Source organism: Apteryx mantelli, chromosome 18 (assembly GCF_036417845.1).
Source record: "Apteryx mantelli isolate bAptMan1 chromosome 18, bAptMan1.hap1, whole genome shotgun sequence".
In the NCBI taxonomy this organism is placed as follows: domain Eukaryota; kingdom Metazoa; phylum Chordata; class Aves; order Apterygiformes; family Apterygidae; genus Apteryx; species Apteryx mantelli.
Window position 1 is genome coordinate 2035902 of NC_089995.1, and position 13002 is coordinate 2048903.

Sequence of the window (13002 nt, forward strand, 5' to 3'; positions counted from 1 at the left end):
AATCACGTTCACCTTGCTAAGAGCTTGGGAAGAGAAAGCATGCATCTGCCTATAAAGTATCCTCTGAATGAATTCATGTGAAGTCCTGAGGGTCTGGCAACCGTTATCTAGAGAATCCGTAAGTGAAGTGGATTGTGAAGAGCTAGTTTGGCAATCTAAAAAAACCTGCTCGCCAACAGTGATAAGGACCCCATGCACCCTTTTCCTTCAAAAAAGCATCTAAAAGCTTTGAGTGTCTGGAACAAGACAGCACTTCCAATAGAGAAAACTCAGATTTGCTGGATGAACAGATTAAATTAAAAAGGTTTAGAAGAGAAATCCACCCTCTTCCCATTCATGGCTGTGCACATTGAATCTTTCCTTTTGATTTTGCTCACAGTTCAGCAGTTTTTGTGGCTTCCTGGGTCACCCCTGCATTCAGAGTCTCCTTACGGGACTTCCTAAGGTCTCCCTCCTAGGCGAGAGTCTGTTCCAAGCTAAAGCCTCCCAGGCTGACCTGTGCTGCAGACTCATTGCAAGGAGTGTCTCTTCCTACCTGCTCCCCTACAGAATTTTTCCTGGTTACGTGAACCTCATTGGTGTCAGGGAAAGCGGTCTCTCCTCTCTCAAGGAAGTTTCACCTAATTCTGAGCGCAATAGCTGAAATGGCAGCCTTTCGTTTTGCTGCCCAGCTTGTTTTCGCAAAGGAACAACGCGCAGTGCAGGACCGTGAAGGAACTCAGCACTCTGTTGCCTTAGCTGCTACAGACACCCCTACCCCAACAGTATTGGAGCAATAGCAGCCTAGGAACATAAGCATGAGATTAATTTCAGTGTAGTGCTGTTTATGTGCACTGCAATAGCATCTAGAGATCAAATATGAAATTGAGGTTGATGAAATAAAAGCATTTAATAATCCCTGCTTCGAACACCTACTTACTCTTTATTATTCTCATATTACAAGTGCTTAACAAAGTAGTGCATGCGATATACAAAATGCATTTCTCTCTAGACCTTACGCACTTCAGGCTCTGATAGGCTTGCATCAGCTGCAAAAGATGTCCCAGGGCAGGTTTATGCAGATTGTACCCTTCAGCTTCAGTTGTTGTTCTTTGTACAGCTTAGGGGAAGATAGGTGGAATATCTGAGAAGCTTTAGCAAAAGTATCTTCCAGCAATCTAACAGAGAGCAATTGCTGCTCTGAGTTGTTCTGTGGCCTGTCAAAGCACTGCCAGTAGAACTGAGAGCAATCATCAGATGCTGTGCTTTGCTGCAGACTCTGCTTTAGGCAAATGTGCTAGGTATTTGAGCCTAAGACTCATGAGCCACCAAACAAGCATTACTTATCTTTGGGTAGAAAAACCTAGATAAAGAGGTGAATGGCGTGTGCACGTTTTTTTAAATTTCCTTTGGGTGCAGTGGACAACTTCTTAGTCTCTTACAGAAGACCTCTTTGTACCAGCTGATCTACTTGCTTGGGTGCAGGCAAGCAGAGGCAAGGCAGATCCTGATCCTTGTCCAGCTGGCAGTCGGAGAAAGGACTGAGGAGCTGGGCTGTAGCAGTGTGGGTGACTCCAGGTATAAAATTGCTTCCTGCCTGCCATCAGGTCCAGTAGCTGGCTTCTCAAAGGAGCATGAGAGAGAAATAAACTCTCCAGATAATTAGGTGGTTGGTCTAGTACTGTCTGTCACCTCCTGCTAATAAACTTCTGGTGCTGCTTATTTGAAACTCCTTTGGTGTCTGTAACCTCATGGGATCCTTGCCCGTAGGTTTGGAGAGAACCAGGCAGATAATGAGCTCTTCCAGTGTACATGGAAGTTTTAGTCCATTTGTATAAAATATTTTTTGGTCCCCATAACTCCTTGCAAGAATTACAATAGCTAGCTCTTCCTCCGTGGCTTGCACTGCATCCACGTAATGGTTCTTAGTGCTCTTCTGAGTAAAAATGTGTTCTGTGGTAGGAAGGATGTTACCTGTAAATTAACTGGTTTCTTGAAACCCTCACAACTGATTTGTTTTACAGCAAATATTCTGAAAAAGAAAAATAATCTAAAGTTTCCCAACATGAAGGATCTAAAAGAGAGGGGAATGGCTATGGCTGATTTTCAGAGGAGAAAGACCTTATGATTTTTTTTTCCTTCCAGTTCGGCTTTAGCCGCACTGATATCAGTCCTGACACAAAGGGGAATGGAGAGAATACTAGCTTTTGGTGAGAGAGGAACCTCTCTTTCCCAAGGCAATATATGTTTATGTTGATTTAAGGTGCACAGATGCAGTACTCTTTCCACTTTTTTCTTCCAGGGTTAACATCAGTATATTATCTTGTACAATGAATTTAATTTGTGGTAGCATCTGAGAGTCTCTTTCATTCACACTCAGCTAACATCCAAGAAGCCCATCACATGCCTATTCCTGTCCCTACTTAGGTCCATGACTTTTTTTATTCCATCTACAGAAACGTCTATAATTTTCCTATACAACCAAAGAATCTGCATAGTCAGGTATGATCGTCTCCTGTTGCCAGGGCTTTCTTCATATTCCCACATAACTGTCTGCATGCTCTAGAAATTCCCCTCTCCGTATATACAGGTTTAGCCTCTAGAACAGAAATTAAATCCATGGTAAATTCTGCCATATTTTTCCTCTACCCTGGTTGTTATTTGCATTAGAAGATTTCTTTTCCGGTTCTGTGGCAGCAGTAATTTGTCATAGCCATATGCAACCTCATGTACTGTTGTTTTTTTTTTTTTTCTTTCCTTTGAGGACTGTGCACCAACTAAAGGAAAATGACTGTTTGGGCTGTGAACACAGCCTTCTACAGTTAACGGTGTTATCCTGCACATGTTCAACTGGTCCAGGACTATCCGGGGGCAATTTTTGTGTCCCAACTTGTAAAGTGAGGGCTACTTTGAATTCTGGACTGTTTTATATTCCTGCCAACAATGTACACCTCTGTCCCTCATGTGCAAATCAAGAGGTGGTTGTACATCTGTGGGTTACAGGCACAGCCCTGTGTTCAGTGACTGAATGGCACAGTTAGGGTGTGTCGAGCAGTGCCGGTGATACACTAGGGTTGTACCTTGGTGGAACTGACATCTGAAAAACTGCTCTGGAAACAAGACAGGCACAGAAGAAGCAATGGAGGTTAAGGCAATGGCAGTCTGAGTCCCACTCTTGCCAGTGAAGAAGCAATAGCCCTCTTTAAACACTCTGGAGTTGGCAGCATTCCTGCGTACTAAACACACTTTTTAACTCTGCTGATCCAGTCATTTCCAGTTCTTATGGGTGAAGTACCAGCAATGTATGGAAGTGAATCCAGACTTTGTGAGTAGAAAGCCCTAAGCTTTCAGAGACAGTTTTTAACAGGCAAGGCAATGTGCAGTATAAGGAATGACATAATGACACACTGAGTGCAAACATGGCTGTTTGCATTCTCCTGTTGCAGATATTTCATATTACACAGAGAACTAGCATCTTTCAGACTCTTGGGTTTCAGTTTGAGCGTATACAAGTCTAATGAAAGATCTTAAAGTTTTCTTTGACTAGTATCTTTTGTAATACCATTTATAATCTTATGCCTTTGTTTCAGAATTGCTGATTTGCTGCTCTGAAGGTTAATTGACTCCACTTACACTACCATGGATGAACTACAGGATGTTCAGCTGACAGAGATCAAACCCCTTCTGAATGACAAGGTAATGCTAGCTGCTCCTTTGCTCTCACTGGTGTACTCTGGCTGACTTTATATCCAGCAAGAAGCTGTGATTGCCAGAAGCTGTTTACAGCTTGAAGTGCCTTAAGTACTAAAAAACAACAATTGCTTCCCCATTCTGATAGTCCACCACCACATATTCTTCCTAAGTGTCAGGGAAAGAAAGACCACCAAGGAGCAGCTCAGGTAAGTTTGGAGTCCCAACCAGGACAGTGTGTTGAAGACTTCCAAAGGCAGGGCAGAAAGTGAAATGGTGATCCCCTTCCTGACACGTTTGAGCTGTAGAACCTCTGATAAGTTCATGCTTGTTAGAGGAACCATTGCTTGTATCATATTTACTTTTTTTGGCTTTTTTTTAATCTTTCATCTTCCAAATTATCTGCTTGTTTTTTGACCCCAAGAACAGCCCTGTCTCTCTGGATTTAGTAATGGAGAACTGTTTCCTATTAATATCTGTAGAATCTACCTGGAGCAGTCCAGACTCAGGCAATACAGAAACTTTGGAAAATCAGTTGTGTTGCAGCCACTGTTTAATCCTTTCATTCTGTCTTATGGAGGAAAGCCACCTGAGCTTTAGGAAAGTCCTAGCCCTATTTGATTCTTCCATGAACTGGTGCTCTGAATGCCTAAGTCATGCATGTCCTTGGCGTTCCCAACAAGATCTAGAATTTTGCACCTGTGAATTGTGATTATGAGCAGTGATTTTTGGTCACTTTCCATATCTAACAGCAAAATCAAAAGCTCTGATGGAATGTGAAGCAGTTCCCAATGTTTTGCTGTTTAATGGCTGACATCAAGACCCGGCTTGTTCTGCTAATTGCATGATGTGATAATTTCTGAATAAAAACCCTATTTTAGCTGCTCACTGTGTGCCTGCAGAAGACTCTGTACCAAACCCCCAGATGGGTGAAATGTCTGAAATTCTGTTATGTTTTAGCGTATTCCTAGTTCTTTAGGAAGAAACGCATAGAGTGGCTCAGAACCATGCCCAACGCTGCACAGAGATGAGAAGTGTGCTTGCTGTGGCTCTCCTTTTTACATTTTCTTCTAAAATGCCTCAAGAAATGCCTCAAGAAAGTACTACCTCCAAGGTCTAGCCCTCATTAGTGCTTACAAGCTTGGAACATAGCTAATGGATCATATGGGTATGATGCCATAACATGCTCTTCTGTGTGGTGCATCAGAGTCCAAAAAGTATTGAGCTGGCAGTTCAGTAAGATTTTCATAGAGCAACCCACCTTTAAAGGTAGGAGTTTATGAGCCAGCATGGATTAATGACCGGAAATAGTACAGTAAAACTCTTAATGTGCTAATGGATGAGTGCTCTTGAACTCCTCAGATATAAAGGCTGCTGCACAGAGAAAAGGAACTCTAGCAGCTTAACACTCAAACTCTAAAAGCAGTGGAATTGACTGGGAAATTGAAATGGGTCACAGCTGTTCACTTCTTGCCTGAACTGTGGGAAATGCAACTAGGGGCTGTTGAGCCCTGGTTTTGTTTTGTCTCAAATCTAAGACAGCAGTCCCTGTGCCTTCAGGCTAACAGTTACAGTCATAACAGCAGTTCAGCAAAGATAGTTTGCAAAGCAAAACCAAGAATGCTGCAGTATGTTAATTTTAATTCAAAACTTTGATAATACTTCTGATTAATCCCTTTTCTGGCACTTTTGACTCCTATTAAAATAGCCCCAATGAAAAGTGATTGAAATGCAACAGCTTAATTCAGGACACTGATTGGACAGCCCTTAGGCTGGATTGGATAATTCCATCTAGCTGTTTGCCTTTGAAATGCAACCATCACATCTTCATCAGACTGGAAAACCTGCCTTAATCTTAGACTTCAGAAATTTAAGAAACTAAATAGATTAATGCTTTAAAGTCCAATTTTGGTGTGTTAAAATCAAGCATCCAGGAGTCAGGACATGTCAGCACTAAGGCTGCTTGTGTAGCTTAGTCTACTCTGACAACAAACAGTACAATTGCAGACTTTCGTTATTTGATTGTTTTCCTCGCCTCCCAGAGAATCCTGCTTTTCTCAGTACAAATTCAGATCAGCCTTTACTTACTGTGCATCATTCACATCCAGCGCTGAGAAGTTATTTCCTCATAGGCTTTTTTATAGTCCTCATTCACCTTGGCATTGGATGACTGAATTTATCTTCTTTACATCTTGGTAGATGAGGAGACTTTACTGTCTGCATTTAATAGAGCAGAGAAGAAGGCACAGGTGAGATTTTCAGAAATCTCAGCTAATTTCAGGATCTCAAACTGAAATAAAGACAGCTGCTTTTTATTTTCTCATCCCCCACCCCCCACCTCAAGGATTTGGTGCTTTGTGCCACTTCATGTTCAAAACATTGACACAGTTCAGTACTTAATGCTCAGTGATTCTTAGACCAGATTTGCAGCTATCTTGACTTGAACATCTCAAACTGTGAAGAACATAGTTAACAACCTGTGTTCTTGCTAATGTGGCAAAGCCTGTGGGAAGGAAAGCAGGGCTGATTGTTTACAAGTGGAGAGGATTTGGCATGCTCACCCAGAAGAAGAGTTTGGGGTACTTGTCTTGCTCATACATGGTCCTAGTTGTAATTTTAGCACTAAGATGTAGGCTGTGCCTAAAACATGTAAGCTAGAGTGCTGACTCAGGATTTGCCTAGCCTCGCCTAACATTTGACAGCGCTCAGTAGCACACTGCATAAATCTACCCTGTGGCAAGAGCCTGAGTCCCACAAAGCATGTGGGCATACGGACAAGTTACTGCAGAACTTTGAACTTGCAGTATGCCAAATGTATACCATACCTGCTGGTATGCGTGGTCTCACCCCAAGGGAAGAAAATGTCGGTTGTGAATCGCTTATCCTAGTTTCCATGCCCTCTGATTTCAGTATCTTACAGTTCACTGCATTTACCATGGAACAATACCATGCACACTACTGTTACTGCGGAGTAGCTGACTGCATAGCTGGTGTTCTTCTACTCCTTACCTTAGATCCTAGTGATACTCCTTTAAAGAATTTTTCATTAAAATTTATAATGGTCACCAGGGCAAGACAAAACCCAACCTCCTAATGAGCCTGCCCTTGCTCAGAGTCCTTCTTATATTGTATCTGTCCTTGCTCAAATGTTCTCGACTCTGAGCTGTGTCCATGGATGTTCTCTGTAATCAGAAACCTTGGGACAGCCCCCCACACAACTCCCTGTATAGTAATGCTCAGAACTTGCATGGGGTTTTCTTGTAGGGGTCCCCTATTTAGCTGCTGTCCTTGCTGCGGTTGGGCTAGACCACGCTGAAGCAGAGGTCTCTCAGGTAACCCTTTATGTTGCTGTTGGTCTGTGTTTTGGGGTACCATGCTGAACTCTTTTTTTCTGTTTTTTGGTTTTTTGTTAACAGAATGCTGCTCGTAACTTCCAGGACTTCGACTGTCAGGTAAGACATGTCCATGAGCTGAGGATCTGTGGGCAGCCTCCATGTGGCCAATCAGAAATGCTGAAAAAGCTCAGTATCTTCACTTTTTAACTCCTTTAAAAGTTTAATCAAGGAGAACTTGTATAAGTCCAGTTGACAGAAATTGTCCTTCACTCCTCCCAGTTCTTGAGCAGTTTATGTATAGTTTTAACAAGAATATTTCTATCCCATATCAGCATTTTCATTGGGGAACAGATTCTTGGGCTGCGGTGTCAAAATAAATGAAATACCAGTGAACTGACAAACGGTTTCTCCTAATAAGAGGGGAGAAGAAGGAGGAATGGTAGCACAGCTGAGTGGATTTAGGTTGTACTCTGTGGGCTATCCAAGCTTTGAGGTTGGCTGAGGACAGAGAAGTGCAGAAGCGATAGCTCTGTAGACCAGCAGGTTCGGCTGCAGGTGCAGCAGAGGTCAGGATTTAGGAAACACTGATTCTGATTCTGCCTAAGATTTTTAGTAAGCTTCAGCAAGCTTTTCCCCAACACAGCTGTGTACTGTTTCACAAGCGTGATTGTGATGCTTGTTAATTGCTCAGATTTCCTGACAGAGGTTGCTCTAGAAAAGCTGTGTGCTAGTTTTAGTACGGAGCTTGACTCTGACTAGACAGGACTGCTCTGCAGGCCATGTTATTTTGTGCTCTGAGGTGCTGACCTGCACGGTTGTGCTGAGGCTTCACAACAGGCTGCAGGTTGATTGGTGTCCTGAAAGGCAGTTTCTTGGAGACATGCAATATGCTGAAGAGCTCCAGGTCTGTCATGTCCCATCTAGTTCAATCCTAAGACACTGGCTAGGAAAGAAGGAGCCTACATGTTCTGTCTGTGTTGAGAGGAGATGGAAAGCACCAAGTGTTACTGCTGCCCCAGATAAGGCGCCCCTGCTTTGCTGGGCCTAGGTCACAACTAAGCTGTGGTCATTCTCTGTGAGGTTATTCATCTGCCAGAGTAGTGCGGAGATGAGCCTGGTCTCTCTGGTTGCTAGAGGAATAATGCTTTTAGAGGAGCAATTGCACCCAAGATGTGGGGGACACTCTTTGTCAAGCAGAGCACAACACCAATATTACAGGGGGAGTTTATAGAATACAGGTTCCATTTACCATGCTGGATTAACTTGCTGAACTGCCGCTCTGCGTGCAGATCTGCAGCCAGTGGCTTTTCTTTCTCTTCAGCTGCAGGAGGCTGCTGTGTCTGGGGGGTTTTGCTTGGCACAGGACAGACTCTCATTGCTGTATTGCGCTAGTGGTATGGCTAGGGGATAGAGCTGTCAACAGTCTTCTGCCTGCTTCATGTGATCATTTAATAAAAGTCTGTCAGTGCAGATGATTCCAGAAAACCTTCTGCAGGCCTGTGCAGAGCAGGAATACAATAAATACAGTCATAAGAAGGAGTCTGTATTTTTCCATGTCTTGAGATAGGATGCTGAAAACACACCCCATCTGGGCAGGCGCATGTCACTGCATGGCAGTAGCTTGATTCCTTGTGGGTTTTAATGTTATCTTTAAGCCTGTTAATAACAAAAAATATTAATCCTACAGTGCTGTAGCTTTCGTGTCCAGTCTCAGAAGTGGCGACAGTGTTAGAGAATTTTTTTCCTCTGTTTTAATAAAGGTAGATAATGGATTTAAAACACCTCCCTGTGCTATCTTGTCTCTGTCTTTCCTTTTGCAGCTTCACCAGCTCTGCCACAGGTACAGAGTGCTTCCATCTACGTTGGGGCAACGGGTAAAAGCAGGAGTAATGCTTCTGAGTGAGAGCATTAGGGAGCACAGGCACTGCCTACTAGGGGCCTGTCTGCCATCATTGAAAAGAATATAAATATATTGCGAGAGAGTCTGACTGCATTAGTCTTCACTGCAAATTCTCTGACGTGCCACAGAAGCTCTGGGTTTGCCTGCGCCTACCTGTCTGCGAGCAGCATGGTCTTGGGAGTGGAGTGGAGAGGTAGAAAGGTGTCCCCGCCACAGAGGCGTGCATCGCTGTGGCTTCCTCCACTTTTCCTCTACAAGCGAAGCATCTCTGCACCCTTCTTTAGAGAACACCTCAAATTCAAAGCGTATTAGGTGTGCTCAGCGTGAGGCCTGGAGTGTCAGGTGCAGCAGCCTCAGGCTCATGGGTGCTCAGCTCTGCGTGCCCCTGCCGTTGTCTCAGCTCCCAGGGTGGCCTTGCGGCCGAAGTGCAGGAAGAGCAGCTGAGCAGGCGTGCGGCCCGGGAGAGGGGCTCTCAGGGTAGCACCAGTGGACCAGGGGAAGAACGTGCTTGTTGCTTCTCTGTGTGCTTTGATTTAGATCAGCAGTGAGCTGGTGACCATGGCAACAGTTGAGCAGGAGACAAGATGTTCCTTCCAGAAGTGCTCTTGTTAATTCATTTAGGTTATTTTTTTTAGCACTAAGTTGCACAGTGTCTCTTGTGACTGTAAATATCTCAGGCTCACCTTCCTCTGCCACCTCTCCTTCAAGGTGTGGTTTCAGGGCATGCCTGACTTGGCCAGCCCACCTTACCTGGAAGATACCGAGAAGGATTGGGTTAAATCTCAGTTTGAGGTCTCTTAGACCAGATAATTGGTTGGGCTCCTTGGATTTTCTGCTTCAGTTGCTAATACAAGGAATAGTAGTTAAAGTTGGAAGATGAGTTTGTGTGTTGTCCAGTGTGAAAAATATTGCCAGCTGCCATATTCAGGCCTCTGCAAAGTTGGTATGATTCTGCTCGCCTGTGTTTGAGAAGGGGGAATTCCAAGTGGTACCCATGTGAGGAAGGTTGTTAGGACTTTCAGAAGAAAGAAAGCCAATGTCACCCCAGTCTTCAAAAAGGGCAAGAAGGAGGACCCAGGGAACTGCAGGCCAGTCAGCCTCACCTGCATCCCTGGAAAGGTGATGAAGCAGCTCATCCTGGAGGCCATCTCCAAACATGTGGAGGACAAGAAGGTGATCAGGAGTAGTCAGCATGGCTTCACCAAGGGGAAATCATGCTTAACCAATCTGATAGCCTTCTCTGATGGAATGACTGGCTGGGTAGATGAGGGGAGAGCAGTGGATGTTGTCTACCTTGACTTCAGCAAGGCTTTTGACACTGTCTCCCATAACATCCTCATAGACAAGCTCAGGAAGTGTGGTTTAGATGAGTGGACAGGGAGGTGGATTGAGAACTGGCTGAATGGCAGAGCTCAGAGAGTTGTGATCAGTGGCGCAGAGTCTAGTTGGAGGCCTGTAGCTAGCGGTGTCCCCCAGGGGTCAGTACTGGGTCCAGTCTTCTTCAGCTTCTTCATCAGTGACCTGGATGAAGGAACAGAGTGCACCCTCAGCAAGTTTGCTGATGATACCAAACTGGGAAGAGTGGCTGATACGCCAGCGGGCTGTGCTGCCATTCAGAGAGACGTGGACAGGCTGGAGAGGTGGGCAGAGAGGAACCTCATGAAGTTCAACAAAGGCAAGTGCGGGGTCCTACACCTGGGGAGGAATAACCCCATGCACCAGTACAGGTTGGGGGTTGACCTGCTGAAGAGCAGCTCTGCAGAGAAGGACCTGGGAGTGCTGGTGGACACCAAGTTAAGCATGAGGCAGCAATGTGCCCTTGTGGCCAAGAAGGTCAATGGTATCCTGGGGTGCATCAGGAAGAGTGTTGCCAGCAGGTCGAGGGAGGTGATCCTCCACCTCTACTCAGCCCTGGTGAGGCCCCATCTAGAGTCCTGTGTCCAGTTCTGGGCTCTCCAGTACAAGAGGGATGTGGCACTACTGGAGCAAGTCCAGCGAAGGGCTACAAAGATGATTAGGAGACTGGAGCATCTCTCATATGAGGAAAGACTGAGCAAGCTGGGCCTGTTTAACCTAGAGAAGAGAAGGCTGAGAGGAGATCTTATTAATGTGTACAAATATCTGAAGGGAGGGTGTCAAGAGGATGGGTCCAGACTCTTTTCAGTGGTGCCCAGCGACAGGACGTGAGGCAACGGGCACAAACTGAAACACAGACACTTCCATCTGAACATGAGGAAAAACTTTTTCACTGTGAGGGTGAGAGAGCACTGGAACAGGTTGCCCAGAGAGGTTGTGGAGTCTCCTTCTCTGGAGATATTGAAAACCCACCTGGACACGATCCTGTGCAACGTACTGCAGGTGACCCTGCTTGAGCAGGGGGGTTGGACTAGATGATCTCCAGAGGTCCCTTCCAACCTCAACCATTCTGTGATTCTGTGTGATTCTGTGAATGGAGATCTTGTTGTATAGAAAGAGATTTAAAAGCACTTAGCTTGGGGTTGGGGTATGATTTGTCCAGAATCCACAGGGAGGAAGAACCTTAGGTGGGATCTGAATTTTACAGGAACAGGTATAAGCTGGCCACAAATACATGAAGGCTGATAATTAGAGGATGGTTTCCAGTTACAGTAAAGTGGAGTTCTGGATCAGCTTCCAACAGGAGTAGCAGCTGCAAGGAACCTAACTAGTTTTAAGATGGAATTTAGAGGATTTGTGGGATGGAGTATGAGAGCATAGCATCAGTGATGCAAGAGCTTCATTCCAGACATTTTTATGTTTTTAATAAAGTTCAAAAAAACTATTTAAAGTGTAAGTAGTGCTGTGGCTATGCATGGGTTTATAGCTGCTTTAATAATTTGGAACCTATTCATTATATAAATGAAAATGTCCCCCTCGAATATGTTGTGGTGAATAGGGCTGCTGTTATGCACATTCATTTTTAGTGGAGTTATTTTAGAGAACAGTATTGCAGATTTGGTTTTATAATATTAAAAATTTTGGTCTTCAAATTTTTGCCTTTTCCAAATGAACAAATATGGAAGGACAAAAACTGGTGGAGCAGCATCAGTGGATATGCCATTAGTTAGGACCAGCAGTCTCAAAGGGTGGAGATCAGTAGGGGTACAAAGTCCAACTGAGAGCCCGTTGCTGGTGGCATCCCTCAGGGTTGTTAACAGTGGGGCCTATACTGTTCAGCATCTTTACTAATGACCTATCTGATGCAACAGAGTGCGCACTCAGCAGGTTTGTGGACGATACCAAACTCTGAGGAGTATTTGATACACTGGAGGCCAGGACTGCTGTTCAGAGGAACCTCAACAGGCTGGAGAAATGGGCTTGTGGAAACCTCATAGAGTTCAGTGGAAGCAAATGCACAGTCCTGCCCCTTGGAGAGAGTGACCCCCTGCAGCAGGACACACTGGGGGCAACTGCCTAGAAAGCAGCTTTGCAGAAGATGCCCTGAGGATGCTGGCAGACAAGAAGTCGAGCAGGAACGAGCAGTGTACCCCCGCAACAAAGAAGGACAACTGCATCCTGTATTAGCAAGAGTGCAGCCAGCAGGGTGAGGGAAGGGATTCTCTCTATTCAGCATTGGTGAGACCTCATCTGCAGCACTGGGTCCAGTTTGAATCTCCAGGATGACAGACAGTGACATGCTGGACCAAGTCCAATAGATGCCACCAAGATGGTTGAGGCTGGAGCACAGCATGTACGAGGAGAGGCTGAGAGAGCTGAGTCTGTTCAGCCATGGAGAAGGCAAAGAGGGGTCTACAGCTGCCTAGTGGGAGGGTATAGAGAAGACAGATCCAGACTCTTCTGGGAGGTGCACAGTGATAGGACAAGAGGCAACAGACACATGTTGCGAGAAATTCTGATTTCATATTAAGAAAATTTCTCTCAAACTGATGTTGGCCAAACTTTGAAACAGGCCCAGAAAGGTCATGGAATCCCCATCCTTGGAGATACTCAAAACTTGACGGGACAAGACCTTAGCTGATATATGTTTATGATTGGGATGAGTGTTATCCCAGCTCATGAGCATGTTGTTAGGAATCTAATTCAAGTGAGCCACTTCTGTGAATTGTGTAGCACCAGGCA

General features: G+C 44.9%; 1 protein-coding gene across 2 annotated transcripts in view; it reads left to right on the forward strand.

Moving 5' to 3' along the window:
- Window positions 1–13002, forward strand: part of NDRG3 (NDRG family member 3) — a 68531-nt gene that overhangs the window by 30028 nt on the left and 25501 nt on the right. For both annotated transcript variants that reach the window (XM_067307577.1, XM_067307578.1), the window contains 2 exons: window positions 3570–3675; window positions 7086–7121. In XM_067307577.1, coding sequence (XP_067163678.1) covers window positions 3619–3675; window positions 7086–7121 — 93 coding nt within the window. In that variant the 5' untranslated portion in view covers window positions 3570–3618. The remainder of the gene's footprint in view (window positions 1–3569; window positions 3676–7085; window positions 7122–13002) is intronic.